The 22,076-nt window shown below is 44.4% G+C and overlaps 1 protein-coding gene across 3 annotated transcripts in view; it reads right to left on the bottom strand.

Moving 5' to 3' along the window:
• The window catches only part of PUM1 (pumilio RNA binding family member 1), a 118,266-nt gene extending 96,861 nt beyond the window's left edge, over positions 1-21,405 (bottom strand). Inside the window, exon 1 of one of the 3 annotated variants that reach the window (XM_073616244.1) lies at positions 21,271-21,405. Coding sequence is in view for 1 of the 3 variants with exons in the window: in XM_073616242.1 (XP_073472343.1) it covers positions 21,013-21,037 (25 nt within the window). In the remaining 2 variants the exon portion in view is untranslated. Of the gene's footprint in view, positions 1-21,012; positions 21,149-21,270 lie in introns of those variants that run through there. The other 2 variants (XM_073616245.1, XM_073616242.1) reach the window with 2 other exon arrangements.
• Between the last annotated feature and the right edge of the window lie 671 nt (positions 21,406-22,076).

Raw genomic sequence — 22,076 nt, 5'->3', positions numbered from 1 at the left:
CATCCCCAGCAGCCATAGTGATATGGGATATGCAGAATCCCTTTAAGAAAGACAGTTTCTCTGGTGCAAAGTTAGATGCTGAATCAGCATGGTAAACCCAGTCCAATAATTGGCAGCAAGAACAGTCAATAGTTCATGTGTACAGGCAGTCCCCGAGTTATGAACAACGCCTACTTATGAACGGACCTCAATGCCGGCCGCTTGTGCTCCACGCTGGTCTTGGATACCTCCAAGCAGCTATCTTGGATCGCCGGACACATCCCACACTGCAGTACTACATGTACTGCATATCAGAAGTGCCCGGAACATCCCTGCCCTACACTTAAAAATGCACTATTCAGACTTGCACACAAATTCAACTTAAAGTGACACTAAAAATTCATTTTTTTTTTTTTTTTAAATAACAAACATATCATACGTACCTCCACTGTGCAGCTTGTTTTGCAGAGTGGCCCCGAACCTGCTCTTCTGGGGTCCCTCGGCGGCTCCTCCCCACTTCAGACAACCCCCTGGGAGAAGCACTCTCCCCGGGGGGGGGGGGGGTTTATTCAGCGTCCATAGAGGCCGAATGCAGGACTCACCCCCCACTCCCTCGGGTCATTGGATTTGATTGACAGCAGCGGGAGCCAATGGTTGCGCTGCTATTTATCCAATCAAGAGCCAAGAACCCCGGGCAGAGAGACAGCACGTCCCCATGGGTCAAGTTCTAGGGCACAGGTAAGTAAAACAGGGGGGGCCGGTCACTGCCAGAAGTTTTTTCACCTTAATGCATAGGATGCATTAAGGTGAAAAAACATATAGGTTTACAACCCCTTTAAGAACAAACCTACAGTCCCTGTTGTGTTAGTAACTCTGGGACTGCTTGTAATTTACACATCAGTCCATCAGTGTATGGAAAAATTCATGATGGCAAAAGGCAGCAGCTATCCTCAGAGTATAGCTAGCTCTGTAAAAAAGAAAGGAGGGAGAGAAAGGGAAGCACCACCTAAGTATAGAGTCTAAAATACATTTATTCCACAAGGATTAAAAAATCACTTACAAGATGTAAGCAGGTAACAGGCTCATCAAAGCAGGGAAGGGAGAGAAGGCCGCTCCAGTCAGTCCTTCGGGTATCACGCCGTCCAAGGGGTTGTGGGGATCAGGCGCAGGTCCTCTGGCCACCAGGAAGCAAACCAGCGTGGAACGCAGGCAGAAATGTCACCGGATGGATGAAACAGACTGACAGGCTATGCGCTCGGAGCTCCGTCTGACACATTTACATAACCTCCCACGAACAGTCCCCCCCCCTTAGGCCCGCAGAAGCTGGAACTTCCGAGCATGTAGTCCGTCCAGTGACGTAATTTCCACCTGTGTTCCACGCTGGTTTGCATCCTGGTGGCCACAAGATGCCCAGAGGACCTGCACCGGATCCTCACAACCCCATGGACGGCGTGATACCCAAAGGACTAACATCTTGTAAGTGATTTTTAATCCTTGCGGAATAAATGTATTTTAACCTCTACACTTCCTTCTCCCCCTATCACTTTAAGCCACACTGGCCCAAAGTAAGTTTCAGCAGATGCAAACTGAACGAGGACACATACATACAGTGCCTTGAAAAAGCATTCATTCCCCTTGAAATTGTGCACATTTTGTCATGTTACAACCAAAAATGTAAATGTATTTTATTGGGATTTTATGTGATAGACCAACACAAAGTCGCACATAATTGTGAAGTGGAAGGAAAATGATAAATGGCTTTCAAATTTTTTTTTTACAAATAAATGTCTGAAAATTGTGGCTTGTATTTGGATTCAGCCCCCTTTACTCTGATATCCCTAAATAAAACCTAGCGTAACCCATTGCCATGTGGGGACACAGCAAACATGTGGAAGAAGGTGCTCTGGTCAGACGAGACCAAAATTGAACTTTTTGGACTAAAAGTAAAAACGCTATGTGTGGCGAAAAACTAACACTGCACATCACTCTGAACACACCATCCTCACCGTGAAAGACAGTGGTGGCAGCATCATGTTGTAGGGATGCTTTTCTTCAGCAGGGACAGGGAAGCTGGTCAGAGTTAATGGGAAGATGGTTGGAGCCAAATACAGGGAAATCTTAGAAGAAAACCGGTTAAGAGTCTGCAAAGACTTGACAGGAGCAGAGGTTCACCTTCCAGCAGGACAATGACCCTAAACATACAGCCAGAGCTACAATGGAATGGTTTAGATCAAAGCATATTTTTGTGTTAGAATGGCCCAGTCAAAGTCCAGACCTAAATCCAATTGAGATTCTGAAATCTTGAAAACTGCTGTTCACGGACGCTCTCCATCCAATCTGACAGAGCTTGAGCTATTTTGCAAGGAAGAATGGGCAAGAATTTCACTCTAGATGTGCAAAGCTGGTAGAGACATCCCCAAAAAGAGCTGCAATTGCAACGAAAGGTGGTTTTACAAAGTATTGATTCGGTGCGGTGGGGGGGTTGGGGAATACAAATTTGTAAAAAATTTTGAAAACCAATTTATCATTTTCCTTCCACTTTACAATTATGTGCCAATTTCTGTTCGTCTATCACATAAAATCCCAATAAAACACATTCCTTTTCAAGGCACTCTAGCAGGCCATGTGCACTGCGTTTCCTTTTTCTGCATCAGGGAAAAAAAAAAAAATAAATAAATAAATAAAAACGGCGAAAGGGCACAGACGGCTCAAGACTGCAAGCAGCATTTCAGACACCTTTCCATTCACCTAGTAGCAACAGTGACCGCAGTTCTTGAAATGAGCCTTCTCTCTTCTTTTTCAGGTAGACGTTTGTTTTCTTTTTATACTTTACGCTTAAAGAGCCCATAGCAAAATGCATTAAGAAGTGTTACATAAGGCAGCCCATTTTCTTCCCTAATAGGCCATCAATGGCCTATAAAGTAAAAATAAGACTGGCATAGAGCTGCACGATTCTGGCCAAAATGAGAATCACAATTTTTTTTTCCTTAGAACAAAAAGATCACAATTCTCGTGGCGTAAAATCTTTGATATTATACAAAAAAAATTGGGCTAACTTTTCTGGTTATCTTTTTTTTTAAATTCATTAAAGTGTAATTTTTCCCCCAAAAAAATTGCATTTTAACGACTGCTGCCCAATAGTGTGACTTAAAATATTGCAACAACCACCATTTTATTCTCTGGGGTTTCTACTAAAAAGAAAATGATATAATTTGGGAATTTTAAGTAATTTTATAGAAAAAAAAATAATTTTAACTTATAACCAACAAATGTCAGAAAAATGTTTAGTGTTACACACCAAAGTGTATTCCTTTGATCTAAAGGACAAATTGTTACAATGTTTATGCTTAAGTTCCACTGCTAAAGAATGTTGTGATTCTTGGCAGATTGCCCTTTTACCCCCCCCCCCCCCCCTTCTTTTGACAGCTGTGGGCTTCAGCAGAGTAGAGAATTCTCTGCATAGAAAGAATCGGGAAATACTTTGTCAAGATCGCAAGGGGGAAGGAAGAGAGAAAAAAAAAATATCGCAATAATGATTAATCGTGCAGCTCTAGTCTGGCACAACTTTTTGTTTCCCAGTGCAGGGCAATGCGTAGAGTAGGGATATGCAATTAGCGGACCTCCAGCTGTTTCAGAACTACAAGTCCCATGAGGCATAGCAAGACTGACAGCCACAAGCATGACACCCAGAGGCCGAGGTATGATGGGACTTGTAGTTTTGCAACAGCTGGAGGTCCGCCAATTGCATATCCCTGGTGTGGAGCATATGCAGCATGTCCGAAACACTGCGTCGATGTGTGTTGGGATACAATTCATTTTGAATGGAAACACATATCCACATGCAGTATGGTGTGAACAAGCCCTAAAGCTTTTTTCCTCCCATAGTTTTGGATACAGCAGAGAAAGTATACAGAATTTTCCAGCTTTTTATTGCCGTTTCCACAATGTGAAGATTATTCCTCAGTTCCTCCCCCTAGGGATATCTCACCCCCCACCACAGACAGGGTATCGCTGGGACTTTGGGAAATGCCAGTGGGATATGGTTATATTTACTCTATTACCACTTGCGTAAAAAAATAAATAGATAAAAAGGCATTAGTAAGGGGACTTTCAGAACTCACCACCTTAAAAATGCCATACTTACCAGTAAGGGTCGACCAATATCGTTTTTTCGGGTGCCTTTCAGGTCGATAGCCGATATCAGGTGCCGTTATTCTGTAGATTTAAAGTTTTTATACTTACACTATCCTTTCATTTATTTTTTAAATCACTTATTGCTGTTAGAAGGAATGTAAACATCCCTTGTGACAGTAATAAGCAGTGACAGGTACTCTTTATGGAGGGACCTGAGGTCTATAAGACCCCAAACCCCTCCTCTGCATTTGAAAAGTATTCAAACCGCCAAGAGCGACATTTAATACTTTCTATTTTTTAAACTGGCTCCTTTAGCATGCCAGTAATCCTGAAGTGAAGTAATGACATAGCTTCTGGGTTACTAGATCCGAAATCGAGCAAAGGCAGTTCCGGCTTTGTGTGGATCTCCGGCCAGAGGGCGGACACCGGGAGACCGAGGCGGCGCGGCAGAAGACCTCCTCTCCCGCTGCTTGTAATAACAGCCAAGTGGCTCATTAGCTGCATCGGTTGTTATTACAAGAAAGCTGACCTTCCGCTCTAAAGAACAGCACCAGGGTGATGCCTGCAGCTGCAAGCATAACCCCAGTACAACCCCTTGAAGCAATATCGGTGCATTTCTGATCGATACAGATTCTTCCAAAAAAGTGCAAATCGGCCCCACCGATAATCGGTCGACCTCTGCTTACCAGTATGTCATCTACAGCAAACCCATTCCCTATGATGACACGACAGCTTACAGTGTGTCCTGGGGCTAAAGACAAGTGTGACATTGGTGGGATATACCAACATCCCAAGCAACTCTGCTAACTAAAAAACAAAAAGAAATCGAAAGAGGAGTGTGGCTAAATTGTAATAACAGCGGGAGGATGTTAATGAGACAATACCAGGAGTGCGTTATGTTCAGGGGTACACAATGCACTGCGTCCAGAGGTGCATTAGGCCGCAGAGATCTGCCATGTTCCAGCTGAATAAAAGCCCTGGGTGCGAGGGTCACATGAAATTGCCCGGTGGGCCAGAGTCAGCTCGTGGGCCTTGTATTTGACACATGTGAACTAATTCAAGGCAGGCTCAACACAAGGACACCAATTGTTGAGCCCTGCTCACACCATACAAGTGAGTGTATGTATGAGTGTCTGCGTTAATCACAACACACTGTTGGGCAAAGATTCGAAAATTCAGTTTTTTTTGTTATGTTTCATTAAAGCTGACTAAAACAAAACAGAAAAAAATGGTATTGTGATGTATTGTTATAAGATATCACAGGTGCAAAACACATAACATGCATCATAATGAATACCCACTAGTGTAAATGTGCCATAAATATGAAGTTATTCCTTCTCAGAGATCACAACAAAGGCTCTAGTCTAGAATCTGTTTGGAACAGCCTAAAGTGGAACTGCACTGCACCTGAACATGATAAACCAAAAATGCTATTTGATTCATTTTTGATATAGAAAGCAAACTCCCCCATTCATCCATGTCTCCATGCTTTATTTTGCTGAGAAATCATTTTGAAAAACACCCCCTGGCATTTCTGGCAGTGGCCATCTTGAGTAAGGGCAGATGATTTATGTATCATTTTCTTCCTGGAATCCATCTGCCTTTGCTCAGGCATAGGCTGAGCTGAGAACACTCCTTCTGTTCCTAAAGACTCCTGGGATGTAGGACATTGTTTACCTGGGCATGGACACCAGGAAGTAACTGAAGAAATGTAAAAAAATAAATAAATAATAACAAAAAGTTTAAAGCGGAGTTCCACCCAAAAGCGGAACTTCTGCTCATCTGATCGACCCCCCCCCCGTGCAACATTTGGCACCTTTCAGGGGGAGGGGGTGCAGATACCTGTCTACTATAGGTATTTGCACTCACTTCCTGGAATAGACTCCCACGGGAGTCATGCCCCTTCCAGAACCCCCGCTGTCTCCTGGGAAACACACAGGTCCCAGGAGATAGCGAGGACCACTTAGGACGTGCAGCGCGACTCGCGCATGCGCAGTAGGGAACCAGGAAGTGAAGCCGCAACGCAACTTCCTGATTCCCTCTCAGAGAATGGCGGCGGCGGCAGCCGAGTGATTGCTCGGCTTCGGCTACCGACATCACTGGACTCCAGGACAGGCAAGTGTCCATTTATTAAAAGTCAGCAGCTGCAGTATAGCAGCCATTGTTGATTGAGAGTGCGAAGCCGCTTGTTGCATACTCACAATAGTTGCACTGGGAGCGAGCGGCAGTTGCAGACCAGGCAACGTACTAGTTAGGCCGGCCATACATGGTGCAAATTTATTTTCTGCAACCACTGCTGGGGAATCAGCATGTGTCCTCTCCCAGTGGGTCAGGGCGGGAGAAGGCGCTAGCAATAATTGCAAGAGAATCCGGCAGGCTGGTTGTACAAAAGTTGATCGATCAACTTGGTACATTAATCCTGCCCATTAACGGTTTGAATCTCCACCGGTTCAGCAGATATTCGGCAGCTGATTCCAGCTGAAGTCAGCTGATCAGATGTGGCCAATCGCATTACAAAAACACAGAACTCTGTGTACTGAATCCAAGTAAAAGCAGCACACATTACGCAATGTTAGGCAAAGTTAACCCTCTGATTGCCCTAGAAATTAACCCCTTCCCAGCCAGTGTCATTAGTACAGCGACAGTGTACAGTATTAGCACTGATCACTGTATTAGTGTCACTATGGATGTCAGCGTCAGTAAGTGCACCTCCCAGGCAGCATCAGCTAGCGCCAGATTGGCGGCCACATTGTCACAGTCCCACTATAAGTCGCTGATCACTGCCATTACTAATATAGTGTCAAAGCTGTGTAAATTCCAGCATATATATACTATATTTTGTAGACTAACTTTTGCACAAACCAATTAATATAAACTCATTCTGATTTATTTTTTTTTTTTAACCAAAGACATGTAGCAGAATACATTTGGCCTACGTGTATATAGAAATTTGATTTATTATTTAACTGGATAGGTTTTATAAGAGATAGTAGAAAATATTGGTTTCTTTTCAACATTTCCAGTCTTTTTTTATTTATATAATAAAAAATCCAGTGTTGATCAAATACCACCAAAAGAAAGCTACATTTTTGCGATATAAAATTTCATTTGTGTGCATTATTGCATGACCGTGCAACTGCCAGTTACATTAGCACAGTGCTGGATAGCAAAAAAACTCTGGTCATAAAGTGGGTAAAAGCTTCCAGAGGTCAAGTGGTTAAAAAACCTGCTGGTTATTTACCTTAAAGGGCCGTCAGGCTGCCAAGATTCTGATCTCAAAGAACAGTCCTCTGTTACGCACTTTGAAAATTAATAAATTGCCATGGAATTACTTTTTTTGTGGTGAACTGGTCTCCTCTACTCATCTCCACCCACCAGAAGCTTGTATATACATGCAAAAAAACGCCTGTACAAGCGCTTCCATAAACACTCACTAGGCGTGAATGGAGGCTAAAGCAGGGCTGCATACATGTTACAGCTGCCATCAAACTTTTGGAGGTTCTCTCTAGTTGTGGTGGCTCTTAAGACAAAATTCTCCTGACTCCTGGATTGGAAAGACTGGCTCCTGAATTCCATACAAAACTTGATCACCCCTAAAGTAAAGCTGGGCATACACTGGGAGGTTCTCTTTGTTCAACTAGTTTAAGCGTGGATCTCCCCCACTGCACTATTGTATTCCGACAGCAGGGTCTCCCCTTCATATTAACGACATGTTGCCTTTTTCTATTTAAATCAACTGAATGGTAGGGTTGTCCCGATACCGATACTAGTATCGGTATCGGCACCGATACCGAGCATTTGCCCAAGTACTTGTACTCGGGCAAATGCTCCCGATGCTTCCCCCGATACCTTGACTGTCAGCTGTGATCGGCGCGTGGGGGAGTTACAAGATTCTCCCCCAGCGGCTTTCACTAGCTTTAGTGACAGACAGCGGTGATCGCTCACAGCTGACTGTCACTGCATCCTCCTCCATGCCCCCTCCTTTCCTCTGTCCCTCTCAGCTGTCCCCTCAGTTCTGCTCTTATCTGTCCCCTCAGTTCTGCTCTTATCTGTCCCCTCCTTTCTGCTCTTATCTGTCCCCTCCGTTCTCCCCCTCAGTTCCTCCGTCCTCCCCCTCCTCCTTCCTTTGTGTATGGATAGAGTCAGCTGACTCTGTCCATTCACATAACTGAAACATTGTAATCTTCTGTGATTACGATGTGTCAGTTTATGAATGGAGAGAAGCTGCGGTCTTCTCTCCATTCATTGTCAGTGCAGCTGACGCTGCAGAGAAAGGGACTGGGGATTCTCTATCCTCTGTCTCTTTCTCTGTCTCAAGGGGGAGATATCAGAGGTCTGTTAAGACCCCTGATATCTCAACAAAGCCCCCCAAAAGGGCTGATTAAAAAAAAAAAAAAAAACAATAAAGAATAAAAGAAATATTATTGTAAAAAATAAAAATTGTAAAAAAAAAAAAATAACACACATACAACGTTCACCCCCCCCCCCCCCCCCCAAAAAAAAGCAAGCACTGTTAAAAAAAAAAAAAAAAAAAATGAAAAAAAAAAACACTGTCACGTGACATTAAAAAAAAAGTATCGGTAATCGGTATCGGCGAGTACTTGAAAAAAAGTATCGGTACTTGTACTCGGTCCTAAAAAAGTGGTATCGGGACAACCCTAGAATGCAGCCTTCCAAAAACATGGCAGCATGCGTCCATAGAATGAAAAAGGAGAACTGGGAAAAGCCCTATAGCAGGAAGATCAGGGCTGCTCTATGCAAATCTACTGCAAAGAGCAGGCAAGTATGACCTGTGTTATTTTAATGTAAACAAAAAAAAAAAAAAAAAAAACACCTAAGCCTATTCTAATTACCCTGTAGAGGCAAGATGCTTATACATACTTATGCTGAGGGCCTTTTGGTCTGGTCACATGATCTCTCCAGCGGTGGGTTTCAGTGAAAAGGAGAGACTGCCAGCTTACTATACAATGTCGGCTGTCCGTCCTCTACACAAACAATGGGCATCAGTGGCAAATGGCACTCCCTCACGATGCAGTGGTGGACTGTTCCTGATGCCTTCATGTCCAGAGCAGGTCTATGAGCGTGATGGCGTCAGGAACAGTCCACCATACAAGACGGGGGGGCAGGAGCACAGGGACCAGTCTTGTGAGGAAAGGATTGGAGGATCAGGTAAATATATCTCAAATACTCTGGACAAAAATGAGCAGTTAACCCATGCAGTGCAGGCACAGCATTGGAAAAAAAAAAAAATGTCCAGGGATCAGCTTTAACTAAGTATAGTTTGGATTTGACTGAAGATTCATGTTAAGTCATGTTCCTGAACTCCAACCCAGGAGCTTGTAGGTGCAGTTGCACGAATTCTGGATCCCCTTAGGATTTCGGGGGGGGGGGGGGGGGGGGGTCGGGAATGACAAGATACCTGTCTGAGAGGTATCCTGTTCTCACTTCCGGGAGTCTGCACCGGGGCCCATGACGTCACCGCGGGGCTCCCTCCTCCTCCTACTCCTCCTCTTCCCCCCCCTCCCCCCGTCGCGTGGGCAAGTAGGAGAGAGGAGCGGGGCCTCACGTATGTGCAGTAAGGTCCCGGTGTGTAGCCGTAAGGCTACACTGCCGGATTCCCTTGCCCGCAATGGCAGCGGCAGCACCCGACAGCTGATGGAAACATCAGCTGCGGTACCAACATCGCTGGACTCCAGGACAGGCAAGTGTCTTATTAAAAGCCTGTACAGCTGCAGTATGTGTAGCTGCTGGCTTTTAATTTTTTTTTAAACTTTTTTTTGGGCGGACCTCCGCTTTAAATGAGGCGTTTATAAATGATGTATAAATAAAGTAAAAAAACAAGTAAACACTGTGATGTGTTAAAACAGCACATGTTATGTATACCACAATGCCTGGCCCGTCCACTGGTATAAACAACCTCTCATACTCACTCGCACCTGATCTAATGACTTAGTGGCTGTATAGCTTGTCCGCACATGTCGAAATCCTGCCAGCCACGTCCGTACATGCCCCGTACCCGTATACCTTCTATGACCCTAAGACCTCTTTCACATTGGTGGCGTTTTTCAGGCGCTTTAGTGCTTGGGAAAAAATAAAAAGCGCCTAAAAAAATGCCTCGGCTGCAATCCCAGTGTCAAAGCTAGAGTGCTTTCACACTGAAGCGTTGCGCTGGCAGGATGTCAAAAAAAGTCCTGCAAGCAGCTTCTTTGAGGCGCTTTAGGAGCAGTGTATACACTGCTCCTAAAGCGCCCCTGCCCATTGAGATCAATGGGCTGCGGCGCTTTTAACCCTTTTTTTGCCACTAGCGAGGGTTAAAAGCGAATCCCGTCCACAACACCATCTGCCCGGAGTTTGCATGTTCTTCCTGTGTCTGCGTGTGTTTCCTCCCACACTCCAGGTTAATTGGATCTTGTCCAAATTGGCCCTAGTATATGTGCGAATGTGTGTCCCAAGCACGTTGAGATCCTTCGGGGTAAATGACCGTGCTATATCAAGATGCAACTCAATAGGAGTGCAAAGCACATGCATGGATGCTGCCATCAGGTACTTGTCCAAAGATGCAGTTATACTTTTAGACACCAAAATGAGCATAAAAAGCCAAGGCACCAAGAACTACATTGCGGAAATTTTGTGGAAATTCCCAAAAGATATATAAAGCCAGTGGGTTAATTGGGGTTTCAAACTCCACCCACAACTATTCACGACTGTGCTGACCTTTTAAAAGCCAGCTCTGTAAAAAAAAAAAAAAAAAAACTTTTAAGTTTAGGATGAGCACATCTTTAACCCCTTTACAACCACCAAACACATGTGTGTCAGCAAAAGGGTGGGCTTTAATGCCCACATGCCACATACATGCAGCGCACCCCCAACACCAGGACCAAGCTGGCAAAGGTCCAGGGTAAAAAAAATAAAAACTAACCGTCTGGACCAGCTTTTGATCATGTGACCACTGGGACAGTGGTCACATGATTGTCAATCTCTCCTGCCCACAGGCATTTTATAACTATTTAAAGCGATGCCGGGGCAGGTGGAAAAGGGTTAATACATTAATGGAGACATTTCTCCATAACTCATTTATGTCACGTGTTCCCTTTAGAAGGTCATAGCAAAAGGTTTCACTTGTTATTTTTAATTATGGAAAATCTATCAGGGGAATAAGACACTATTATCTGACTTCTCACACTCCCGAGTAGCTGGGTATAATGGAAAGCGGTTTGGAACCTTCTCTTAACCAAAGTCCAAGAGATACAAGAAACCAGCAAATGATTCAACATGACAGCAACCACAGAACCCTGACTTATCAGATTGGGATGGATGTGACTTTTAACCTATTTAGAATTAGAATACTGCTCGGTGCTTAAAAGTATATGAACAATTGCCAAACATGTAAATTGTGAACACACTGCAAGACACAAAGGACTCTCAAATGTATAGCCACGGTTAGCCCCTCAGTTGAAATAGTATCAATGTCTGCAGGTACAACAAGAAACTTATCAGATTTTTAGAAAAGCTTTCTGGTCAGGTGCTAGATTTCCTGTTTTTACATCAGCGCCAACAGTGTAGCAGACACATGTATGAAACTACGTAAATAGTACACTTCTATTTCTTTCCAGACCACAGCACCATTTTGTGTAAAATGTGTTACTCTTTGGGAGAAATTCACACCCCACCACCATCATCTGGAAGCCACCAGCAACATTTACATCCGTAGTGCAGAAATTATTTTATAAAACCAGTGCTATCATCAACTGTGTGATTAAATGACAGTCAGTTTACAAGATCTGAAGTCCAAGGCCCATACACACACAATACGAAAATTGGATGAAAAAATTTGTACGACGCGCTATCTGCCGATTTTCAGGTCATTAGTATGGTGCCGATTTCACTTTTTCGGCAGACAAAAGCTGGATGTGCAGACTATAAAATTTTTGTCGGATGTGAACTCAATGTCCCATTTTCATTTCATTAGTACGGTTTTCGTACAAAAAGAATCGTAAGAGCAGGACTACACATGCTTAGAAACAAAACAATACATACAAAACTATTCAACACGTTACATCATGTCTGACGTAGTCTGTCGTACGAAAATTTTTGTATCATTAGTAACCTCTTCACTGTCAGATGAGATGAGACTAGCATGCCACAAAAAACAGACGTTCCGTCGTCCGAAAATCTAAGCGTGTGTATGAGGCTTAAAGCCTGTCAAACCTGCACTGAAAAGGACATTTCTAAACGCAAATAAGTGCAGGTGATGATTTTTCAGTGGTACTTAGGTGGTTAGTTTAGCTGTGAGAGAAAAAATTCTGTGTCCAGGATTCAGATGCTCTAATCATGGCTAAACACATGTTAACACAGCAAACGCCCCTAATTCAGGATCATCCAAAACGCATGAACAAGGGACCTGGGAAGCATAAAAGTAGTTTATACAGGGAGGGAAAAAAAGTATTTGATCCCGTTGATTTTCTATGTTTGCCCACTGACAAAGAAGTAAGTCTATAACTTTAACGGTAAGTTTATTTTAACCGCATGCCAACCAGCCGCCGCAGTTATACTGCGGCAACATGGCTCGGCTACGCAAATCGCCGTCATGGTACGTCGGTACCATTGATGGCAACTAGGGGCGATTGCTCGGGGCACACGGAGAACTGGGATCTGTGTGTGTAAACACACAATTTCCGGTTCTGAGGGGAGAAGAGACAGATCGTCTGTTCATACAGAGTATGAACAGATGATCTGTTAGTTTCCCTGAACTGTCCACATCCCCTTTAGTTAGAACACTTCCTAGGACACACATTAACCCCTTCACTGCCAGTGAAATTTTTACAGTAATCAATGCATTTTTAAATCGCACTGATCACTGTATTAATGCCAATGGTCCCAAAAATGTGTCAAAATTGTCCAACGTGTCCACCATAATGTCGCAGTCACGATAAAAATCGCTGATCGCTGCCATTACTAGTAAAAAAAAAAAATATTAATAAAAATGCCATAAAACTATCCCCTATTTTGTAGAGGATATACTCTTGCACAAACCAATCAATATACGCTTATTGCGATTTTTTTAACAAAAGTACGTAGAAGAATACGTATCGGCCTAAACTGAGGAAAAAAAGAAAAAATTGTTTTTTTTATATATTTTTTGGGGATGTTTATTATAGCAAAAAATTATGTTTTTTTTTTTTTTTAATAGCACAAAAAATAAAAACCGCAGAGGTGATCAAATACCACCAAAAGAAAGATTTATTTATGGGGAAAAGAGGACGTTGATTTTGTTTGGGAGCCACGTCGCACGACCACGTAATTGTCAGTTAAAGCGACGTAGTGCCAAATTGCAAAAAGTGCTCTGGTCTTTGGCCAGCCAAATGGTCCAGGGCTGAAGTGGTTAACAGAACAACAAAAAATCCAGAAAAAAATGCATTTTAAAAAAAGTTTTAAATGGATTTGCATTTTAATGAGTGAAATAAGTATTTGATCCCCTATCAATCAGCAAGATTTCTGGCTCCCAGGTGTCTTCTATACAGGTAGCGAGCTGAGAAAAGGGAGTGCTCCTAATCTCAGCTTGTTAACTGTATAAACAAAAACACCTGTCAACAGAAGCAAATCAGATTCCAATCTCTCCATCATGGCCAAGACCAAAGAGTTGTCCAAGGATGTCAGGGACAAGATTGTAGACCTACACAAGGCTGGAATGGGCTACAAGACCATTGCCAAGCAACTTGGTGAGAGGGTAACAACAGTTGGTGCGATTTTTCTCAAATGGAAATAACACAAAATAACTGTCAATCTCCCTCGGTCGGGGGCTCCATGCAAGATCATACCTCGTGGAGTTTTAACGATCATGAGAACTGTGAGGAATCAGCCCAGAACTACACGGGAAAATCTTGTCAATGATCTGAAGGCAGCTGGAACCATAGTCACCAAGAAAACAATTGGTAACACACTACACAATGAAGGACTGAAATCCTGCAGTGCCTGCAAGGTCTCCCTGCTCAAGAAAGCACATGTACAGGCCCATCTGAAGTTTGCCAATTTACATTTGAATGATTCAGAGGAGAACTGGGTGAAAGTATTGTGGTCAGATGAGACCAAAATCGAGCTCTTTGGAATCAACTCAACTTTCTGTGTTGGGAGGAGGAGAAATGCTGCCTATGAACCCAAGAACACCATCCCCACCGTCAAACAAGGAGGTGGAAACATTATGCTTTGGGGGTGTTTTTCTGCTAAAGGGGACAAAACAACTTCACTGCATCAAAAGGGACGATGGGTGGGGCCATGTACCGTCAAATCTTGGGTGAGAACCGCCTTCCCTCAGCCAGGGCATTGAAAAAGGGTCATGGATGGATATTTCAGCATTACAATGCAACAAACACAGCCAAGGAAACAAAGGAGTGGCTCAAGAAAAAGCACATTAAGGTCCTGGAGTGACCTAGCCAGTCTCCAGACCTTAATACCATAGAAAATACGTGGAGGGAGCTGAAGATTCGAGTTACCAAACGTCAGCCTCAAAATCTTAATGACTTGGAGAGGATCTGCAAAGAGGAGTGGGACAAAATCCTGCCTGAGATGTGTGCAAACCTGGTGGCCAACTACAAGAATTGTCTGACCTCAGTACTTCGTAGCAAAATCCTTGCTGGCAATCACAAAGTCATGTTTTGCAAAGGGGTCAAATACTTATTTCACTCATTAAAATGCAAATCCATTTATAACTTTTTTTAAATGTTTTCTTTTTCTGGATATTTTTGTTTTTCTGTCTCTCACTGTTAAAATTAACCTACCAATAAAATTATAGACTGATCATTTCTTTTTCAGTGGGCAAACGTACAAAATCAGTAGGGGATCAAATACTTTTTTCCCCTTACTGTACTTCTCTTGCGTTTAGAAAAGCTAAACGTGCCACCCTGAATGAGGCCTAACTCCATCCTTCTTGACACATTTGACAAATAATGGCAGTGATATCCACTAGAGTTGACAATGGAATGTTTTGCATAACTTGTAATGTGGCCATATGTACATTCCATTATCAAATGTAGACCACTACAGACAGACAACATGGCTGGTAGGAAATAATTGGAACATTTCCTGTTGAGCACAATGAGACTTCACTTTAAACTGCAGAAGCTTACCGGCATAGCAGCTGTAATAAAATACTGTTAACTATAATCTTCCTTCCCTGCCTTACAATATCAGCTGTGGTAACGATGAACTGGGCTGGGAAAAACATGTCTTTGCAGTGGCACCCCCCCCCCCCCCCCCCCCACACACACAGGAGCGGGGAACCAGGGCAAGTAATACTGCCTGTTCCTCTACCCCACATATGTCAAACACAAGGCCCAGAGGCTGAATCCGGCCCAACAGGCTTTGTCTCCACGTTTTGACTCGCACCCACGTTTTGCAGCCGGAACGTGGCGGAACTCCATTCCACCCTCTCCTGCTCCTACCCTGCACTCCCGCAAGGGATAGCTTTGCTCTCAGCAGCCCCTGGATCTAACAGATCCCTGCACACACTCAAGACAGGGACAGATCTCCAGAACCCGAGAGAGCGAGCGAACAATCTCCCCGAAAAGCAAGGCCGAGCTGCCTACACAGGTAGTTAATAGAGGCACCTACACATGGTGGGGGTTGACCTCTGTGCATAGAACACCCCTAAACCCTACACTCTCTACGCAGCGCACCCCAGAGTTCTATCTTTGAGTAGATATACAGTTATAATGTCAGCAGCAGGCTCTGACTGTCTCCTGTATTATGCCCACAGTCTTTGACCATAACCTGTTGTGTGTCTGCTGTCTAACACTGGGGCCTTGTGGCAATATCGGGGGCTGAACTTGCGGCCCCCCCATATCAAGACAGTTGACCACCCTAGCATGTAACCCTTGCAGTGCGAGTGGACCCCCACTGCAAAGGTATTTTTCCTTTCAATCACATAGATTACCTTTAAAAACTGTAATCCCATGCAAATAATATAATGTTCAAGAAATTTACAAAGGCGGCCCAATTTCTTGCCTGTTCTAGGCAGAAAAAGGGAAGGAAGGCTTTGACCACATATGCCACGTACCAGTCTGTTGGCCAAGTTACAAAGTACATTACAGCATGTTCCAGTGACTGAGGACAGGCAGAGTTCACCACTCATAGCCCTCAGGTGAAAGTTTACCAGCATGCTGGACATTTGTCACTAAAATGAAGGCTCTCTTTTTTTTCAACATTTGTTCTATGTTTGTGCTGTTAATCAGCCATATACATTTTGCAGCCACTTCTTGTCTACATACATGTGCCTCAACTATAGCAGTATTGCATCTCTCCAGGTATGGTAACAACAATGGACCATGCCAGTATATTGTGCTTTGAAACAGCCAGTAGCAGTCGCCACTTTAAGCATGGTGACAGAGAACTTTGGAAGACAGGCAAAACACTGACATCCGATAACAGGAAGTTAAAAATTAAAAATTACTTTGAAATTACAAGCTAAAGCTTAAGATTTCAGCGATAGGAATTACATCTACTTAAATTGCAGGAATAAGGCCTGGTCTGAAAAAGACGGTGATTGTCAATAACAACAAATACATTTTCAGTACAAGCAAGGCCTGCCATTATCATGGCTGGACTTCTTATTGGAACTTCAAAGTAGTTCAACCACTTAAAAATGAAAGCCCAACTCTGGGCAAAAAATGTTTTTCCCTGCTCTGGGCTTGATAATGTCAGGAATAGTCCATAATTTAAGACCTCTAGTGGTGGTGGGTGTAGAATAGAGTATCTCTGCTCTCATCCCCCCTAAGAGAAAAAAAAAAAAAAAAAAAAAAGGGGAAGGAGCAGTTAACCTATGCAGTGCGGGAATAGCCCCACTGCATGGGGAAAAAATAAAAAAAAACTATTTTCATCTGGAGTTCAGCTTTAGAGTTGACAACTAGCCTTTATGAGCAAATTACAGAACCAAAGTGTGATGATGGGTGTGGTACTTTGATTTTAGTACATATGGTAAATGTTTTTATGAGCATTCTATATGTTGCTATTCATACAGCTCTACAAGTAAGGTAATACATCAAACAAAGAATGTGAGGGGAAAGCATCGAGCCAGAATATAGATGGGTAAAGCTAAACTAACAGAGCTGGATCGAAAGGAAACATAAAGCAATGTAAGGGTCCTAAACAGGCAAAGACAATAGCAGATAAAAATTGGGTGCAGAAAAGATCACTCATGATGTCATTCTGAGCCGTACCGCCAAATACAGTCAAACTGTGACAAAAGCATGACACAAAGCACTTGCCCCCTGTGACAAAGAAATACAAAGATACGTTAGAAGTAGGAAATATCTATTGGTGTAGGCAAAAATGAACTGGCTGAAAGATCAAATAAGGCAATACAATAAATTAGCGACAGCTACCAAGAAAAAGAAAAAACTGACATCAACACATTCTGTGCAGAACTAAAAAAAAAAAAAAAAGCTATACTATACGTACACTTACACCTGTCCATAGATTCAAATCACACAGCTTTTGAAGGATAAGGGATCTACATTTTTCAGTTATTCAAGTGTAATTTTCACATCTCATAGCCTCCCAGGTGAAAGCAACTGTCACTTCTTTAAATTAAAATGACTTCCGAAGTGCTACCAAAGAAAAGTTTGAAAAGTAGTACCTGCAATAAAACTGAACACTTTCCCGTTCTAAGCCCCAAACTACTGATTTTCACTCTCCCCTGCCCACAAAAAAAAAATCTCTGCATTCAACACTTCCAGGAGTGTCAGATGTCCATGACCCCCAACTGAGCACTGTGGTTCCATATGTCAGCCCCCTACATCATTACTGTGCCTTATTAGTGACAAAGGGCTCTGGCAGAAGGGACCACAACATGCAGTGGGGGAACACAGGAATCTGACACTCCGGGAAGTGTCAGATGCAGAAGACTCTTCAGGCTGAGGTACCTCTTCTAGAGAGCAAAAACTGGCAGCTTAGTCCAACTACTAGTGTTCTTTGTTTCTTTTCAAAGAGTCACTCTGAAGTGGAATTAGACCACAGTGTGGTTGGCCAGCTTTGCCATAATACGCGCACTTACCTCTGTGTGCACTCTCCTCCACCTGAGGTCTGAGTTCCCTGTAAACCACTTTATCATGCTATACCCCTTCTCTTCTGGGTCTACCGTCTTCTAAAGTCACGCATTGGGCAGCCACCGATGATATATCTTAGCACCTGGCTCCATTACAGATACTGGGACAGTATGCTGTACTACAGCATAGAAATCAGTGTCCGACCAGGTCAGCGTACACATTTTAAAAAGATGCCAGTAGGTAAAGCATACACGGCTTGAATTTCAACCGATGCCTTCTGGATTGGTCAAAATCCAGGTCATGTATGGCCCTGCTCCGTTCAACTTTTTGTTGACTGTTCAGACTTTTGTCAAAGAGGCTGTCAGAAAATTGTCAGTCGGACAGTGCCTCGCATCTGATGGAGGTGCTGCTGCTAGAGCATCTTGACAGCCTCCAGCATCAGCTGTCAGAATACAATATCCTATCGGGGGGTATTCGTCCGTCTGCGCTGTGACGCACTGATAGAGGAACCTGATTAAGTGGTTCTAAATCTAAAACATGTTTTACCCTAGGACCAGTTCACACATGTACAAGAGTAAGTGGCAGAGCAGCCAGAGCAATTCAACGCTGTAGCCACTCTGCGTTGCCGGCTGGCTAGGGGGCAGTGTGGTGCACAATTCAGCACATTGTAGGATTCGTTTTTTTTTTTTGTTCGTTTTGTACTAGCTTTATTTGAAGTGTACAAAACATACACTTAATTCTCTGCAACGTCGAGTGGCGCGCTGCTCTGGCTGCAGTGGAATTTGGGCTGAGGCACTGCAATAAATCTGCATTTTTGTTTATACAGGGCTGCATATATGCAGCCTCTCGGCATTAAAGGCCACCCGCCGAGAGGCCACGCGTGTGTGCAGTAGAGCTGCATGATTAATCGTTAAGAATCGAGTTTGCGATTCTTTACCCTTTGCGATCTTAAAGCATAATCCCGATTCTATTCAGAGTTCTCTGCTCAAGCTGACAGCTGTCAAAAACACCAGGAAGTCTGCCAAGTTTCAAAACATTCCTCAGCTGCTGAGCGAATTGTAACATTTTGTTGAATGAACTTCAGTCTGTAAATGAAGGAAGTTTAACTACTTAAAGACTAAACCTTTTTCTGACACTTGTTGGTTTCAAGTTAAAATAATTTTTTTCTAGAAAATTACTTAGACCCCCCAAACATATATATTTTTTAGCAGAGATCCTTGAGAATAAAATGGTGGTTGCTGCAATAATTTATGTCACACTGTATTTGCGCAGCAATCTTTCAAATGCAATTTTTTTTTGGAAAAAAAAAAAAAAAACACACACTTTAATGAATAAAAAATAGTAAAGTTAGCCCAATTTTTTTTGTATAAGGTAAAAGATGATGTTACGCCACTAGAATTGCGAGAAAATCGTTTTCTTTATTCTAAGCAAAAAAAAAAATCATGATTCTCATTTTTCCCAGAATCGTGCAGCTGGCAGAAGAGGTTAATGCGCCCCCCGCATTAACCCCTTGGTGTCGGCCGCACACAAATATGGGGCCGCATATTTGCGTGAACTGCTGTCCGACCAGCTGTGCCGAGAGCACGCGCAGTGCTCCCGACACACTTTACCGCGCCTAACTGAAAGAAGAGGGGGTGGGGTTCGGATCACATAACCGCCATGACAGCCAATCACGATGGTCACGTGCTCTTAAGCCCCGCCTCCATAAACCTCTTAAAGGTCCGGGAGGTGCCAGTGTGAAAAGGTTAAAGGTAGAAAACAATTTAGGACTTACAGTGCCCGTCCCATCTAAACACTTACCTGACTCCTGGAGTAATCCAGCGCTGTGCCTGGCTGCACACAGGGACTGACAGGCAGCAGTGAGAGTGATTGGCTCCTGCTGCTGTCAGTCAAATTTAGTGAAGGAGCGGGGCCAAACCACGGTATGTGTGCCAATAGATGCACACAGCTCAGCTTGGGATCAAGCTTGCACCTCCATACTAAGGATGAGCTCCGGCGTGTTCGCACAGCCCGCCAGGAAGTCGGCGCTGCGCTAATCACAGGAAGTGAGACATTTCCCGATCACTGCAGCCACGCATTGGGTCTCACTGCCTGTGATTAGCGCAGCGCCATGCCGACTTCCTAGCGGGCTCTGCACGTGGAGCATGCGAACACGCCCAAGCTCCTCCTTACTCCGTACCCATAGCAAGTGGGTTGCTTTGGGGGGGGGGGGGCATATGGAGAAATTAAAGGATCACACAGTGCTGGCAGGGGACCCCAGAAGGAGGGGTTTGGGGGCAACCACTTCACAAAAGAACCACTTTCAGATTTGTTTAGTTCTTAATGAAAACTATAAGTGTATGACCAGCTTTAGTAAGAGTTTTTCTGGCCGAGGATATGACAAGATCTGGGTTACAGTGGGTAAGGTTTCCTTTAAGGACGGTGGCGTGCCATCTTTGTGAATGGAGCCTCCTAATTAATAACAAGCTAGCCCTTCTTTTCCCTAAACATACTCCTTCAAGTCACAAACAAGTGACAACATCCCCTCCAATGTTGAGCAGCTGTGGCCCCTCCCCCCTGACATATAGATGTGGCCCCCCCCCTCAGGTCTCCGTGCAGGCACACCATTCACAAAGAATGACCACATCCTCCCAGGCACTGGCCACATTCCCAGCCCACAGACAACTAGTTGTGATGTGCAGGAAACACACAAGTACAGAGCCGGGCCCCCAAACACCACCCCGGGGCCCCCCCCCCCCAAACACCCCCCTCTCCCTCAGCCATCTGATCCCTGTACAGGGCCAGTCCTAGGCCCTCCTGAGCCCACCACCCCACAAAGCCCCTGAGGTGTCAGCTACGCGGGAAAGGCAGCAGCCCGTACCACAGCCATCGATTCCTGTCACCATTGGGGGCCACCCGGACAACTTTCACCTCACGTAGTCGCCTTCATTCTCCGGCTCCCGTAACAATAGAGGCCTCAAAACATGGGCAGGGGGGGAGGACCCAGCCTCGGAGACCGGCCCCCTTTTCTAACACCCGTCTCCCCCCTTCCGGAGCTGTAAAACAACGAAAGAACGGCGGCCATAGGACGTGTAGGGTTCCCGGCGGCGACCGGTGACAGAACGGAGGTTATACTCACGGGCGGAGCGGGAGGATGGAGTCGGATTGGGTCAGTGTCTCTCTCAGCCCCCGGAGCTGTCTCCCTGTCGCTGCCTATCACTCCGACAACATGGCGGCGCACTGGGGGGACTCGGAGGTGCCTCGGTGCATGATGGGAAGTGGTGGAGGAGGAGGGAGGACTGGGAGCCTAGTTACCTTGGTAACCCCGCGGCCTGCCGGGAAAGCAGGCAGGGTTAGGAGCATTATGTAGGGAGATTTCTCTCGGTGTAAAGTGTATTGTTCGTGCCAGGCACATACAAGGGCAGCCTCAGAGGGGCAAGGAGTGCCAGAGACCGCTGTGAGGAGAGAGGTGCCCTGCGGCCACCTGACTAAGGCTGCACATGTACTTCTCGTTTTTATCACAGAACTTTTCCATGTTCTAGAAGTGTCAGCACCTATTCATGTAAATGGAACCCCCACCTAAATAAAGTTTATTTTGCTAAAGCACTCTGTATAATAAACAGTTATTAATGTGGAACTTTACCCATAACAAATTGATCAAAAATAATGTTCTTTAGCAATGTTCCTTAATTCCACATCAAAGATTTTTTTTTTAAAGTCAGCAGCTACAAAGCTACAGTCAGTAGCTGCTGACTTTTAATAAGGACAGTTACATGTCCAGCGAGCCCACGATGTCGCCCCCCCGCCCGAGGCCGATCTGTCTATCGGATTGGCTGCCAGCGCTGCCATCTTAACGAAGGGAAACAGGCAGTGGAACCTTGCGGCTTCACTGCCCGTTTCCTACTGTGCATGCACGAGTCGCGCAGCGTTTTGTGAATGGCCCTG

This window comes from Aquarana catesbeiana, linkage group LG02 (assembly GCF_042186555.1).
Source record: "Aquarana catesbeiana isolate 2022-GZ linkage group LG02, ASM4218655v1, whole genome shotgun sequence".
NCBI lineage: Eukaryota > Metazoa > Chordata > Amphibia > Anura > Ranidae > Aquarana > Aquarana catesbeiana.
This window is presented reverse-complemented; position numbering and strand designations above follow the sequence as displayed.